Source organism: Puma concolor, chromosome C2 (genome assembly GCF_028749965.1).
Source record: "Puma concolor isolate L17-30 chromosome C2, mPumCon1.1.hap2, whole genome shotgun sequence".
Classification (NCBI taxonomy): Eukaryota; Metazoa; Chordata; class Mammalia; order Carnivora; family Felidae; genus Puma; species Puma concolor.
The window spans coordinates 14,536,353-14,553,426 of NC_141675.1; the positions used below are offsets into that span (position 1 = coordinate 14,536,353).

General features: G+C 39.3%; 1 protein-coding gene across 3 annotated transcripts in view; it reads right to left on the bottom strand.

Annotated features, from left to right (window-relative positions):
* Window positions 1–17,074, bottom strand: part of CMC1 (C-X9-C motif containing 1) — a 90,319-nt gene that overhangs the window by 34,363 nt on the left and 38,882 nt on the right. The window contains exon 2 of one of the 3 annotated variants that reach the window (XM_086720603.1): window positions 14,244–14,302. The exons of the other annotated variants lie outside the window; for them this stretch is intronic. Coding sequence (XP_086576729.1) covers window positions 14,244–14,283 — 40 coding nt within the window. The 5' untranslated portion in view covers window positions 14,284–14,302. The remainder of the gene's footprint in view (window positions 1–14,243; window positions 14,303–17,074) is intronic. 3 annotated transcript variants of the gene reach the window in all.

Genomic DNA, 17,074 nt, shown 5'->3' on the forward strand with positions numbered 1-17,074 from the left:
ACTGAACCCCTAGAGGGCAACTGAGCTTCAATTTTTACTTCTTAATACACTTCAGTTCCTAACTGCTTTACGGATACCATGACCTCCTTCCTTATACCTTGGAACTTCTTTAAAACAAAAGGTAAATGGAAAGAAGAAACCAAAGATATTCCACCCACTAATAAAAAAATAGCATTATTGAGTGTATTCTTTAACACTGATAATTCAAAGATGAAGAATATGGTATATTCTTAGAGGCATAATCCTGAATAGCACAGATCATAAACGAGTATCAGAATAGCAGCACTCCCGTTAGGACGAAGTAACAGATAGGAAAGCCATACTTAACAAGTCTGTTTAATAAAAAATGCTTTGCATAACTTTACATTCATTAAAGGGCGCGTTAAAATTTATAGGAAAAGAAGGTGAAGAACTTAATCTCAATAACAATTAACCCTATATAAACTACCCAGTATAACCCACTATAAGAAAATCAGTTTTCCCTCAGGGTCAAAAATGTGACGAGGTTTCCTAACTGCCCTTCTAAGCTAATTCCTTATCATGAGGTACAAGTGCTGACATTCAAAGAGGCCCACTCACAACATTGATGTACCAAAAAAGAAAAAAAAAAAAAAGAAAGGAGTTAATATATCACTGTGAAAGAATACTAGCTAGCAAGGCCACTAACCTGTATAATGCAACAATGCTATATTTAACTTTTAGTGAAACGGCTTAACTTAGGCATACACAAGTCTAATATGTATATACCAGCAGAGTAACACAACAGAATGAGCTGGGCATTTACTTGCATGACACATGGGATTACAAAAGCAACTTGATAATTTGATTAGTTACGTGTGGTTTTTTACTTTGTTTTATTACTTTATTTAAACAAAATTTTTAATATTTATTTTTGAGAGAGACAGACACGGAGTACTAGTGGGGGAGGAGCAGAGAAAGAGGGAGACACAAAATCCAAAGCAGGCTCCAGGCTCCGGGCTGTCAGCACAGAGCCCGATGCAGGGCTTGAACTCACAAACCATAAGATCATGACCTAAGCCGAAATCAGACACTTAACCAACAGAGCCACCCTTTTTTAATTTAATTTAATTTAATTTAATTTAACTTTATTTTATTTTATTTTATTTTATTTTATTTTATTTTATTTTATTTTACGTTATGTTATGAGAAAGAAACTGAGCAGGGAAGGGACAGAGAGAGAGGTCTGCACTGTCAGTGCAGAGCCTGATGTGGGGTTCCATCTCACGAACTGTGAGATCATGACCTGAGCTGAAAGCAAGGGCGGACACTTAACCGACTGAGCCACCCAGGCACCCCCCTACACGTTTTTTTTTTTTTTTAACCCAAAAAAGGTTTTTAAACAATCAACTCTCAGACTTGTATATTTACTTTATAATATGTACTTGTTGGGGCACCTGGGTGGCGCAGTCGGTTAAGCGTCCGACTTCAGCCAGGTCACGATCTCGCGGTCCGTGAGTTCGAGCCCCGCGTCAGGCTCTGGGCTGATGGCTCAGAGCCTGGAGCCTGTTTCCGATTCTGTGTCTCCCTCTCTCTCTGCCCCTCCCCCGTTCATGCTCTGTCTCTCTCTGTCCCAAAAATAAATAAACGTTGAAAAAAAAAATATATAATATGTACTTGTTAACTGGAACAAAATTTTAATTCAATCCATAAAGACTTATTGACTGTAAATGTGCAACCACACAAGGCCTTCCTCCCCACCAGGGTATGTCACCAGTGGCTCAGCGCCAGAGCCAGCATCCTCCTGAAGGCACAGAATACATGCACATGCTGGTTAAAGACCATGTCACAATAATTTTCTTCACTAACTTTCTAAACTATTCACATTTGCAATTACTTGTAATTATTCACATGACATCCTGTGGACTCACGGATCCAAAATGATCACACATCAAACTCTGTTCATGTAGGTTAGAATCTGTATATGAAATATGACAAATTAAGCATGGACTAATGGAATACAGAGAAGAGAGAGGCTGCTGAGAAGCGTGAAGTTTGTGTGCCATGAGGTCAGTAATTTTCAGAACAGGAAAGAGGGACAGGCAGTAGGACAGGATAAAAAGGGAATCAAGGTTTAAGACTGCAAGAGCATCCTTGGGTTCATCATTTCCTAAGAATCTTTGGCCCACTAGAAAAGAATCTGAAGGCTGACCCAGATAATGTGGGGCTCAACTTCCAAGATGAGGGTAAAAGAAATAAAGTTTCAGAGATAGAAAACACACACATACCCACAGCCAAGAATAACAACAAGCTTATAGTTCATATGGAAGAGTGCTCTAGATGGTGAAGTACATAACTTTAAGATACACAGAATGAAGCGAAGACAGAAGTAAAATCCACATGGCCTGTTGCCACGTGCTACTTTAAGGAGCATTTCTGTGTCTGGCCAATCCCTTCTCAACCTTGCCTGCACAGTCAAATCACCTTGGGAGCTCTGAAAAAAAACACAAACACAAAAACCAATACCTTTCTTTGTAGAGAGTAGCCTGTGCACTGGTATTTTTAACATTCCCAGGTAATTCTAATGTATAGGAAAGGTTAAGGACTACTGATCTAGTGTGAGAGGATAAAATCGTAAAGGCAGAGCAGAGGTTCTACCATAAGACTATGACAATTCGAATCTCATCAGGGAGGATGTGAAAGAAAAAGATAATACAGAAGAAACTACATGAAGCCTTTATCAGTGAGGTACTGAGTAAATAGATCCACTCTGAAAATCATGGGGTACTAATGAAATTAGAATTCCTTAATAAACTCAACCACATGTAAGGCAACCATAAGGTCTCATCTTGAGGACAAAATAAGAGAAAAACAAAAATACCTTTTTCACACTAGTACATAAAAAGTGCGGTAGGTCAAACCTTCAATAAGATCAGAATTTTTCAATGTTTCAGAAGTTTAAATTTTATGAGCCTGGCATATCTTTGGGAGATATATTGGGCAAAGAACAGGATGTAACATATCTTAAGTTTTTACCCTGTATTGACACAATCTAGGATTCAGTGAAATCTCTAGCTCCTTTTAAAGTGGGTATTGGGGCACCTGGGTGGCTCAGTTGGTTAAGCGTCCGACTTCAGCTCAGGTCATGATCTCACGGTCTGTGAGTTCCAGCCCCGCGTCGGGCTCTGTGCTGACAGCTCAGAGCCTGGAGCCTGCTTTGGATTCTGTGTCTCCCTCTCTCTCTGCCCCTCCCCTGCTCATGCTCTGTCTCTGTCTCAAAAATAAATAAAAAAAAAAATAAAGTGGGTATTAAAGAGGGCACTTGTGATGAGCAATAGCTGTTACATGTAAGTCATGGGTCACTCAATTCCACTCCTGAAACCGTTATTACACTATGTGTTAACAAACTAGAATTTAAATAAAAACTTAAAAAAAAATAAGAGGTATCAAATGATAAAAAATGAACAAATGAAGAATTGAGAAGGGACGAACGGAAAATTAAGCAGGGAGAGAAATAAAACTATAGGAAGGAGAAGCAGAAGAACAGAGGAGTAAACAGTAGTAAAGACAGGGAGAGCTTTCTATTAAATTCAGCTTTCATATGACATGGCCAAGGCCATATGGAGAAACTGGTCTTTACTCTGTTCCCTCCACACCGGGGTGACAGAAGGTGGTTGAGACAGGTTTTGAGGTAGTGTTCTATGATCTAAACTTTCATGAGGATTAAATGAGATCATATAACAGCAAAAGAAGAAGAAGGAGGGGGGGAGGGAAAGAAAGAGAAAGAAAAAGAAACAGAGTTTCAAATTTCCAAATACAGTCTTGACTCTTCTCGGATGATCTACTTCGTGTAGGTGAGTGAATGAGAAAAGTAGGCAAGGGGTCTAACTGCATTAATCTGCACGGAGTTGGAATAAAATTGCTCCTACTGGTCCAATAAAGGTATCTTCCACCACAATAAAGGGCTTTTGTCTGGAACAGCCAGAACGGAAAGGAAATTATCTGAGCTCAAGAATCCAATAGGCTTAGAAAGACAATTCGAAGAGTGAGACAATGTTAATGCACGAAGAGCTGGGTTCTAATCATGTATTTGATATTAACCCATGGTTTGAACCAAGGTTAGTCAATTACCTAATCTCTTACAGAAAGGACACTGAAAAAGATGACATTTAAAGATTCTCCCCATTACTTAAATTCTATGTAATACTTGGCTCTTTGGCAGTGTTACTGACTAGGGAGGTGTAAATATGGGGTTGAACTAGAGAAATAATTTACAGTAAGCACATGGCAAAGTTTAGAATGTCCAGAGGAAGCTGAATTTGTGCATGGTGACCTGAAACTCTTACATAAATATGTCCTAATAAATCCAATTAAGATTTTCTCAAACTTTGCTAATAGAGATGTTTCGAATTAAAAAGACATCTAATAGTATGGATTCAGACTTAAATTTGTGCTGTATTTTTTTAGTTTGGTTATCATTACAACTGGCTTTGGGGTTATGGGGCACAATCAAAGGGTTAAAAAAATTCAATGCAAACACATTATTCGTTCATGCATTTTAAAGGTAAGGGCATAGGGGCGCCTGGGTGGCGCAGTCGGTTAAGCGTCCGACTTCAGCCAGGTCACGATCTCGCGGTCCGTGAGTTCGAGCCCCGCGTCAGGCTCTGGGCTGATGGCTCAGAGCCTGGAGCCTGTTTCCGATTCTGTGTCTCCCTCTCTCTCTGCCCCTCCCCCGTTCATGCTCTGTCTCTCTCTGTCCCAAAAATAAATAAACGTTGAAAAAAAAATTTAAAAAAATAAAATAAAATAAAGGTAAGGGCATGAGTATTACATCAGAATGCAGAATAAAAGAATAAAACTACGGGGGGGGAGGGGGGGAGAAGCCGCCTCCCAAGGTGAACTTTCAAATTAGGTCAGCAGAAATCAATTGCCATTAAATTAAGAGAACATGCTGCTCTTTAGCTATTTCACCATTCTTAGATCAAAGAAGGTTTTTCTTTAGCTCTGAGGACTCAAAATGTTGTATTTTAAAAATGTGACAAATCAGTCTAGAGAGGATAATAACACGTGCCTAAGGATAACTGCAAAAACGAAAAAAAAGCTATGTCACAGTTAACTCTGTGGAAGTGCCACACTGCAGTTCATCCTCATCCTCACTCAGTAGCCTGACACTTTTCATAAATGCCAGCGGTTATGCTACAGCAGCCTGAGACGGGGTGTCCCTTTAGCTCTGGCAAACACACATCACTGCCTGTCACTTTAATGAACAATACCTTCTAGTTTTAAAAGAATGCAGAAAGCCAGATTTTAGGAAGGAAATTTATCAGGATGTCCTGTGTTCTACTGCAGAACTAACCTTCTTTCAACTGTGTTTGTATCGAGTCTCTTCCTGGGAAGGGAGGAAAGAAGAAAGGAGAGAGGGAAGAAAGTAAGGCAGGGAGGAAGAAAGGGCGGACTTCAGATGCTTCTGGTTTCTTACTGGAAAACAAATCTAAACTCCTGTTGTAGGTTTTTTAAGGCACTCCGAAATCAGGCTTGACCCCCAGTTGTTACTGGTCATTATCCCTCAAATGCACTGCCGGTCTCCTAAGGTCAATCTCCCTACTGCTGTATAGACCCACTACAGCCACTACTACTTCAGGGCTTTCAACCCTGAATCTATGGTGAAAAAGGCTTTTCCAACATCCCTGGACTCACCCAAATCATCAGCCACCCTTTAAGGTCCACTTCATAACCCATGTTCTTCTTTCAGTCTCACCTGGCTAAATCAGAATTCACTGGCTTTTCTTTCTTCTAAACTAACATGCAGGTATTTCATTATAAATTGCTTTATATGATGTAATTCTATTTTATGTATGGCTGGTTTGTCTCTCATCCAACCAGACAAATTTCTTAAAACCAAGTCTCCTTACTCTGCCTCTATAACACTTCTCACAGTGTTGAACATGTGAAAGGCAGTCAATAAATATGTAAGAAGAATGCTACTGACATGAACTATGTAAATTAAGAGCAGTATTTACAAAAAATGTTTTAAAAAAGTTTCAGCAAGTGTCTGGTTATCTTCCTAATCTTCTTTATTTTTATTTAAAAAAATTTTTAATGTTTATTTTTGAGAGAGAGAGAGAGAGAGAGAGAGAGAGAATGCAAGCAGGGGAGGGGCAGACAGAGAGGGAGACACAGAATCCGAAGCAGGCTCCAGGCTCTGAGCTGTCAGCACAGAACCGGACGCAGGGCCTAAACTCATGGACCGCAACATCATGACCTTAGCCAAAATCGGACACTCAACCGACTGAGTCACCTAGGCGCCCCTATCTTCTTAATCTTCTCAGTCTAAATCCAATCAAGAAATAATTGCCAAATATAAAATAATTCTAGAAAACTTAAGAAAAAGTGTAGCTTTTAAAAAATTCTTCTTTAAAGACTTTATGTTTAAGTAATTTCTACACCTAGCGCGGGACCCAAACTTCAAATCTTGAGATCAAAAGTCACATGCTCCATCGACTGAGCCAGCCAGCAGCCCTGAGAAAAAATTTTTTAAATCACCAATACTTCCAACACCTAGAAGTAACTTCTGCCAGCATTACTTTATAGCCCTCTTTCTTCATAATTATTAGTCATAATTAGTAATCACCCATAACTTCAATTTGAATACTTATTTGTACTTATTAAGTAAGTAATCTGACTGCTTATTAAATAAGCATCTCCCCTGCTTAAACTCAGGAAGAACAAGGGCTGAATCTGCTTCTGTCACATTGATGTACACAGTGTAGTGTATGTGAAATGCTTGGTTCATGGGAGGTGCTCCGGGTTTACAGAATGGGTTAGTTTTGGATAGCCCTTCTTGTGTCTTCTCATGTAATTAAACCAAGGGTCAGGAAATTTTTCAGGCAAGAGTCATATGGTAAGTATTTTAGGATTTGTGAACCATACGGTCTCTGCTGCAACCAGCGACTCTGCTACTGCAGCCACAGGCAATACTGAAGTGATGGTCAGAGCTGTGCTCCAGTAAAACACAGAGACAGGCACTGGGCCAGACTGTGCCAGGAGACTGTAGACTGCCAACGTCGGAATAAAAAAAACATATTGTGTCTAGTGACTCATTGCAATGATGGGTTTATTAGGATTGCAAACGCATACATATCATTTCCTTTAACATTTTTTCTAATTTTTTTTAATGTTTATTTATATTTGAGAGAGAAAGAGAGCGCGAGTGGGGGAGGAACAGAGAGAAGGAGATACAGAATCTGAAGCAGGCTCCAGGCTCTGAGCTGCAGCACAGAACTGGACACAGGGCTCAAACTCATGAGCCGTGAGATTGCGACCTGAGCCGAAATCAGACACTTCGCTGACTGAGCCACCCAGCATCCTATAACATTTTATATAATCAACCAGACTCTGTTGACATCTAAGTTTGGGCAATATTCCATATTCCATGTAATGTGGTACTGAACATACGATGCGTATTTTATTGAACATCTCTGATCATTTCCTTAAGAGACATCGCTACCGCTGGAAATGCTAGGTTAAGCAATAGCCATATTTATGAATTTTTGTTAGAAAAAAATACTCATAAGCTGGAGGAGCTTGGGAAGATAGTGGAGCAGGAAGACCTGAGCTCACCAGTCACACATTTACAACTACACATCATCCACATTCCAGTCAATAAACCAGAAAGCAGTGGGAAGTCTGGCAGAACAGACTCCACAACTAAACATAGAGAAGAAGCTGTATCTGAAAGGTTAGAAGGTCAGAAAGGTGGAGGTGGTTATCTGCAGGAGGGAGAAATCTGTGGACGTGGAGAGGGCAAAGAAACCGGCCCTTGCACCTGGGAGCTCATGCAGGAAAGACTAACTCCCATGTTTGGTTTTAAAAGCCAAAGGGGGGGGCGCCTGGGTGGCGCAGTCGGTTAAGCGTCCGACTTCAGCTCAGGTCACGATCTCGCGGTCCGTGAGTTCGAGCCCCGCGTCGGGCTCTGGGCTGATGGCTCAGAGCCTGGAGCCTGTTTCCGATTCTGTGTCTCCCTCTCTCTCTGCCCCTCCCCCCTTCATGCTCTGTCTCTCTCTGTCCCCCCCCCAAAAAAAAAAAAAAAAAAAAGTGGGACTTGAAGCCTGGAGCTTTAGAAATCAGCTGACTCAGCACGGGGCAAGCCTGGAGGGAGAGTGATAGGTGGGTCACTGCCCTTCAAGGCAGGAATCAAGGGGGACCTACCTGAGGGGCTCAGTTGGCTAAGCATCTGACTCTTTGACTCCGATCAGGTCATGATCTCACAGTTCACGAGACTGAGCCCCCCGCACTGTAGCACAGAGCCTGCTTGGGATTCTCTCTTCTCCCTTCTCTCTGCCCCATCCCCACTGTGGGCACACATACACCCTCTCTCTCAAAATAAATAAGTAAACGTTTAAAAAACCTGCTTATCCTTGTGATATTGTGATTCATGATAAAAAAAAATACTTAAAAAAAAAAAAAGAAAAAGAAACAGCAGCCTGAGCAGAGAAGCAACATAAAAAGTTCAGTTTACAAACCATGGTGGCAAACAGGAGACAGATCTATTAATACTGACTTCAGGGGGGTGGGGGTAGGCAGGGACTCCTCCTAAAATGAGGGAGCTGGCAGGTACCATTCCTCCCCCCACTCGCCAGCATAAATACAGGGGCATGTACGGGAGGCGGGGCTGCAGGCACCTGCTACCTAGACCGCTAGCAGTGTGCCACGCCCCCCAGGCTCTCCTGAGGACTTACCCACTCAAAGCCCGCTAGCATTGGTCCTGGGCTCAGGACAAATTTTGTTGGCATATGTGTACCACATCCACCACCAGATGCATAGCTACTGCTGCCCACAGCACCCAAACACGCACCCCCAGCTACCAAAGCACATTGGGCCCAGCCATAGCCAGCCATCATCTCATGCCCCACCTAGCCTCACACCAAGGGCAGCAGCATTTTTGTAGATCAGGCACAGGACTAGTGGTCCAGAGCAAATTTTACTAACACCACCATCCAGTTGTCAAATACCCCAGCAGGCACACCCCCTAAGAGCTTGCCTGCCTGGGTCCCACTAAAAACATTGAGAGCAAGCATAGCCCACACAGGCAACGACCTTCTGCCTCCATTCGTTCCACTGAAAGAAAAAGTGACTACAACAGCAGGGCGTAAGCAATACACATAGGGTATTTTCCTGAAGTGCCAGGTTCTGCAGAACAGGGGACACTGCACTGCAAGGCACCCAAGGATCTCTTCCGCACAAAGTCACTACATTCAAGATAGAAAGACACAGCTGACTTTCTTAACAGAGAAACAAATACAAAGAGGCAGGCAAAATGAGACAGAGAAATTTATCCCAAATAAAAGAACATGACAAGGCCACAGCCAGAGATCTAAGCAAGACAGATACAAGTAACATGCCTAATAGAGAATTTAAAGCAATGATCATAAGGATACTCACTGGACTTGAGAAAAAAAATGGAAGATAAGAGTGAGACCCTTAACACAGTGATAAGGAACAGCACAGCAAGAGATAAAGGGCTCAATAAATGAAATGAGAAAGATGCTTGCTAGCCTGGAAAGTAAGATGGAAAAAGCAGAGAAACAAATTAGTCACCTAGAAGAGAGAGTAATGGACATTAACCAAACTGAACAAAAGAGAGGAAAAAGAATTATGCAAAATGTGACTAGACTTGGGGAATTCAGGGATTCCATCGAACAGAATAATACTCAGATTATAGGAGTGCCAGAGAAGAAGAGAGAAAAGAGGGCAGAACATTTATTTGAAGAAATAACAGGTAGAAACTTTCCTAATGTGGGGAAAGAATCAGATATCCAGTTCCAGGAAGCACAGAGAACGCCCATCAAAATCAACAAAAGCAGATCTATATCAGGACATATTATCATTAAATTGACAAAATATAGTAATAAAGAAAAAATTTTTAGAGCATCAAGACAAAAGAAAAACACTAACTTTTAAGGGAAAACCCATAAGGCTAGCAGATTTTTCGACAGAAACTTTGCAAGCTAGAGGGAGTCGCATAATATATTCAAAGTGCTGAATGAGAAAAATCTATAGCCAAGTAACTATGCCGCAAGGCTATCATTCAGAATAGGAGAGGAAAAGTTTCCCAGACACACAAAAACTAAAGGAGTTCATGACCACTAAGCCAGCCCTGCAAGAAATATGAAAGGGACTCTGTAAATGGAAAGGAGAGATCAAAAATGAACATAAAGGTAGGAAACACAAAAGCAGTAAAAATGAATATTTCTGTAAAAAATCAAACATTCACAAAAACAGAATATAAAATATAATAACATATGCCTAAAATGTGGGGAAAAGAGAAAAGAATGGGTTCAAAGTGAAATGACCATCAACTTGATACAGACTGCTGTAGAAGAGGTTATATACAAACCTAATGGTAACCACATATCAAAAACCACTAATAAACATGCAAAGAATAAAGAGAAAGAAATCCAAATATATCACTAAAGCAAATCAGCAAAACATGAGAGAAAGACAAGAAAGGATCAGAGACAATCTTCAGAAACAACCACAAGTCAGATAATAAAATGACAATAAACACATATCTATCCAAAATTGCTTTGAATGTAAATAAATGTTCCAATCAAAAGGCATAGGGTGTCATATTGGATACAAAAACAAGACCCATCTGAATGCTGCCTACAAGAGACTCATTTCAGACCTAAAGACACCTGCCGATTAAAAGTGAAGGGACAGATAAACATCTAGCATGCAAATGGATGTCAAAAGAAAGCCAGGGTAGCAATACTTATATTGGACAAAATAGACTTTAAAACAAAGACTGTAACAAAAGACAAAAGAAGGACACTTTATAATAATAAAGAGGACAATCCAACAAGAAAATATAATTGTAAATATGTGTGCGCCCAACACAGAAGCACCCAAATACATAAAACAGTTAATAAACATAAAAGAAAGTATAGGGGCGCCTGGGTGGCGCAGTCGGTTAAGCGTCCGACTTCAGCCGGGTCACGATCTCGCGGTCCGTGAGTTTGAGCCCCGCGTCGGGCTCTGGGCTGATGGCTCGGAGCCTGGAGCCTGTTTCCGATTCTGTGTCTCCCTCTCTCTCTGCCCCTCTCCCATTCATGCTCTGTCTCTCTCTGTCCCAAAAATAAATAAACGTTGGAAAAAAAAAATTTAAAAAAAAAAAATTAAAAGAAAGTATCGATAATAATATAATAAGAGTAGGGGACTTGAACACCCACTTATATTAATGGACAGATCAACTAAACATAGTATCAACCAGGAATACCAATAAGGTGAATGACACAATGGAACACATGGATTTAACAGATATATTCAGAACATTCCATCCTAAAACAATGTAATATACATTCTTTCCAAGTGCACGTTGGACATCTTCCAAAACTGACCACATATTAGTCCACAAAACAAATCTCAACAAATTCGAGTCCACAAAACAAAAACAAACAAATGATATGTGGTTACCATTCTCAACAAATTCGAGAAACTCAAAATCAAACCATGCATCTTTTTTGAGCACAATGCTATGAAACTAAAAGTCAACCACAAGAAAAAGTCTGGAAAGACCACAAATACATAGAGGTTAAATAACATGCTACTAAACAATGAATGTATCAACCAGGAAATAAAGAAAGTACATGTAAGCAAATGAAAACAGAACAGTCCAAAACTGTTGGGATGCTGCAAAAGCAGCTCTAAGAGGGAAATTTATAGCAATAAAGGCCTACACCAAGAAGCAAGAAATATCTCAAATAAACAACCTAACCTTACACCCGAAGGAGCTAGAAAATAAACAAAACCTAAAACCAGAAGAAGAAAGGAAATAATAAAGATTAGAGCAGAAATAAATGATACACAAATTTAAAAAAATAGAACAGATCAATGAAACCAGGAGCTGTTTCTTCAAAAAAAACCCAAATCAATAAAACTGATAAACCTCTAACCAGACTTATTAAGAAAAACAGAGAAAAGGACTCAAATACATAAAATTATAAATGATTTTGTATTTGTAGACACAGAAATACAAACATTTGTAAGAGAATATTGTGAAAACGCATATGCCAACAAATTGGACTACTTAGAAGAAATGGATAAATTCCTGGAAACATATAAACTACCAAAAATGAAACCAAAAGAAGTAGAAAATTTGAACAGACCAATAATCAGCAAAGAAACTGAATCACTAATCAAAAAACTCCGAACACACAAAAGCCCAGTACCAGATGGCTTCACAGGCAAATTCTACCAAACATTTAAAGAAGAGTTAAAATCCATTCTTCTCAAAGTATTACAAAATATAGAAAAGAAAGGAAAACTTCAAAATTCATTCTACAAGGCCAGTATTATCCTGATACCAAAACCAAAGACACCACTGAAAAAGAGAACTACAGGCCAATATCCCTGATGAACATAGATGCAAAAATTCTCAATAAAATACTAGCAAACTGAATCCAACTATACATTAAAAATATTCACCATGATGAAGTGGGATTTATTCCTGCGTTGCAAGGGTGGTTCTATATTTGCAAATCAATCAACAGGGTACATCATACCAATAAAAGAAAGAATAAGAACCATATGATCATTTCAATAGAGCAGAAAAAGATTTGACAAAGGACAATATCCAATCATGACAAAAAAAAACACCCAACAAAATAGGCTTAGACTGAACATACTACACCATAATAAAAGGTCATTTATGAAAAACGCACAGCTAACAACTTCAATGGAAAAAAAACTGAGAGCTTCTCCCCTAAGATCAGGAGCAGAACAAAGTCACCACTTCTATTTAACATAGTACTCCAAGTCCTAGCCACAGCAAACAGACAACAAAATAAAGGCATCCAAATCAGTTAGAACTAAAACTTCCACTATTTGCAGATCACATGGTACCTTATAGAGAAAACCCACCACACTCCACCAAAAAACTGCCAGAACTGATAAACAAATTCAGTAAAATCACAGGACACAAAATCAATGTACAGAAATCTCTAGCATTTCTATATATCAATAAAGCAGCAGAAAGGGTACAATTATTATTGTACCCAATAATAATTAGGAATAATCTTAACCAAAGAGGTGAAAGATCTTTACTCTGAACACTAAAAACTGATGAAAGAAACTGAAAAGAACACGAAGAAATGGAGAAATATTCCATGCTCATGGATTGGAAGAACAAATATTGTTAAAATGTCTATACTACCCAAAACAATCTACGTATTTAATGCAATACCTATCAAAATACCAACTGCATTTTTCACAGAACTGGAACCAAGAATCCTAAAATTTGTAGAGTACCACAGAAGACCCCAAATAGTCAAAGCAATCTTGAGAAAGAAAAGAAAAGCTGTAGGCATCACAATTACAGACTTCAAGTTATATTACAAAGTGACACAAAAATGATACTGGCACAAAAACAGACATAGAGACCAAGAGAACAGAAAACCTAGAAATAAACCCACAACTATACGATCAATTAATCTTCGACAAAGCAGGATCCGTTGGAAAAAGGACAGTCTCTTCAACAAATGGTGTTTGGGAAAACTGGACAGCAACATGCAAGAGAATAAAGTGGACCATTTTCTTACACCATACACAAAAATAAATTAAAAAGGGGGCACCTGGTTGGCCCAGTCAATCACCTGACCTTTGCTTTTGGCTCAGGTTATGATCTCACTGGTCCAGTGGGTTAATTGTCCAACTCTTGCTTTTGGCTCAGGTTATGATCTCAGTGTCATGGGATGAATCGCTGCGTCAGGCTTCACACTGGGCACGGAGCCTGCTTAGGATTCTCCGCACCTCCCCCCCACCCCCCACTCTCTCTCTCTCTCAAAAATAAATTAATTCATTAATTAAACTCAAAATGGATTAAAGACCTAAATGTGAAACCTGAAATCATAAAAATCCTAGAAAAGAACACAGGCAGTAGTAACCTCTTTGACATTGGCCATAGCAACTGTCTTCTAGATAAGTCTCCTGAGACAAGGGAAACAAAAGCAAAAATGAACTATTGGGACTACGTCAAAAAAAGTTTCAGCACAGTGATGGAAACAATCAATAAAACTAAGACAACCTACTGAATCAGAAACGATACTCACAAAAGACATATCTGCTAAGGGTTAGTATCTAAAATATATAAAGAACTTATAAAGCTCAACATCTAAACACCAAATAATCCAATTTAGAAATGGACCAAAGACATGTACAAAACATCTCTCCAGAGAAGACATCCAGATGGCCAACAGACACATAAAAAGATGTTCATCATCACTTACCATCTGGAAAATGCAAATCAAAACTATAATGAGATATCATCTCACATCTGTCAGAACAGCTAAAATAAAAAAACACAAGAAACAACAAGTGTTGGTGAGGATATGGAGAAAAAGAAACACTTATGCGCTGTTGGTGGGAATGCAAACTGGTGCAGCCACTGTGGAAAACACTATGAAATTCCTCAAAAACTTAAAAACAGAACAACCTTATGATCCAGCAATTGCACTACTGGGAATTTACCCAAAGAACACACACACACACACACACACACACAAATTTCAAAGGGATACAAACACCCCTTTGTTTACTGCAGCATTGTTTGCAACAGGGGAACTATGGAAGCAGCCCAAGTGTCTGTGGATTGATGAATTGAAAAAGATGTGATATATACAATGGAATATTATTCAGTCATAAAAAAGAATGAAATCTTGCCATTTGCAATGACATGGAAGGAGTTAGAGAGTATTATGCTAACTGAAATAAGTCAGCCAGAGAATGACAAATACCATATGGTTTCACACATATGTGTAATTAAAAAAAACAAAACCAATGAGCAAAGGTGGGGGTGGGGAGAGAGACAAACCAAGAAACAGACTCTTAACTAAAGAGAACAAACTGTTACCAGAGGGGAGGTTGGTGGGGATAGGTTCAGTAGGTGATAGGGATTAAGGAGCTCACTTGTCATGTACTGGCTGGTATATGGAAGTGTGAGTAACTCCACCATACACCTGAAAATAATATAACACTGTATGTTAACTAACTGGAATTAAAATAAAAACTTGAAAGAAAAATATCCATTAACCCTTTTCATGACACTGTGCTGATCTGTATTCCTAGCCAGCAGCGTAAATACCTGCTTCTCCAAAACCTCAACATTATACACTACATGTGTTTTCTTACCCACAGATACTTTTATCATGGACAGGATTAGAATTCTATACTTGTTTACTTTTTTCTTATTAGAAAACATTTATAAACAAGGAAATAAATCTTTCTTTAAAAATGTTTTTAATGTTTATTTTTGAGAGAGAGACAGAGAGTAAGCAGGGGAGGGGCAGAGAGAGAGGGAGACACAGAATCTGAAGCAGGCTCCAGGCTCTGAGCTGGCAGCACAGAGCCTGACGTGGGGCCTGAACCCATGAACCATGACCTGGGCTGAAGTCGTTCACTGACTGAGCCACCCAGGCGCCCCAAGGAAATAAATCTTAAGTATAGAACTCAATGAAACAAAGAATATACCTTCGCATCACAAACCAACAAAATACAGAACATTAAAAATCACTCCAGTAAGTTCCTTCAAAGTTCCTTTCCAATCAGTCCCACTCCTACCTAATGGTGCAGTTTGGATTAGTTTAGCCTATCCTAGAACACAGTATCAATGGTGTCTATTCTAGAACATATTTTTAGAAGTATGTGCTTTTATACTTTTTTTATATTTCACTCAGAATAATAGCTTTGAGATTCATCTGTGTAGTATATAATAGTTTGTTCAACTGTATTGCTGAACAGCATTCCATTGTGTATGCCACAACTGGACTATCCTTTCTCCTTTTAAGAAATACTTGGCTATTTTCCATTTTTGGCACTTGTAAATAAACCACCATAAGTATTATTATACAGAAATGAAAACTTGTGTTGAAATGATTCGTTTCTCCTGAGTAAAGCTGTTGGGTCATTGTGGGCAGGTATGTGGTTAGTATTTTCAGTGTTTTAACTGTAGCTATTATGCTGAGTATGCAATTTCCATTATATAAAGGTCCTTAGTATACCGTTCTGCAGATCACTGAGATTCCATTCATCTTTTTAAGTCATTTTTTGTTTATTATTTAAAAAATTTTTTAAATGCTTACTTATATTTTTGAGAGAGAAACAAAAGAGTGCAAATGAGGTAGAGGCAGAGGGAGAAAGAGGGAGACACAGAATCCGAAGCAGGCTCCAGGCTCTGAGCTGTTAGTTAGCACAGAGCCCAACACGGAGCTCAAACCCACAAACTGTGAGATCATAACCCGAGCCGAAGTCAGATGCTTAACTGATAGAGCTACCCAGGCATCCCTATTTTTTTTTTAATGTTTATTTAACTTGAGAGAGAGAGAGAGAAAAAGAGAGAGAGGGAGGAAGGGAGAGAGAGAGAGAGTGTGTGTGTGGGATGGGCAAAGAGAGAGGGAGAACGAAAGTTCTGAGCAGGCTCCACACTGTCAGTGCAGAGCCTGATGCAGGGCTCAAACTCACTGGGAGATCAATGACCTGAGCCGAAATCAGGAGTCAGATGCTTAACCAACTGAGCCACCCAGGCATCTCTCCTCTTTTCCTTGCCTTTTGTATTTCAGTTGATCTATCTTTAGAGTCATGATTCCTGCCATTTCCATTCTGAAGTTCTTACATCAGACACTGTATTTTTCAGTTGTAAAATTTTGATTTGGGCCTTTTTTTATTATTATTTTGAATTCTCTGTTAAGATTTACTCTTTTTATTCATTGCAAGTATACTTTCCTTTACATTCTTAAGCAATTCCAATAACTGATTTAACATTCTGCTCTGATTCCAACTTCTTAGTTATCTTCAAGTTAGCCTCTGTTGATTGCTTTTGAGAATATATCATGTTTTCTTGTTTCTGTGCACACGGAATAATTTGGCATTCTATCATGTATGTAAAATGTTTGGATTCTGTTTTCTTTTTAATTTTTTGTTTACACTTATTTCTTTTTGAGAGACAGAGCACAAGTGGGGGAGGGGTTGAGAGAGAAGGAGACACAGAATCCAAAGCAGGCTCCAGGCTCTGAGCAAACTGTCAGCACAGAGCCCGAGGAGGGCTCAAACCCACGAACTGTGA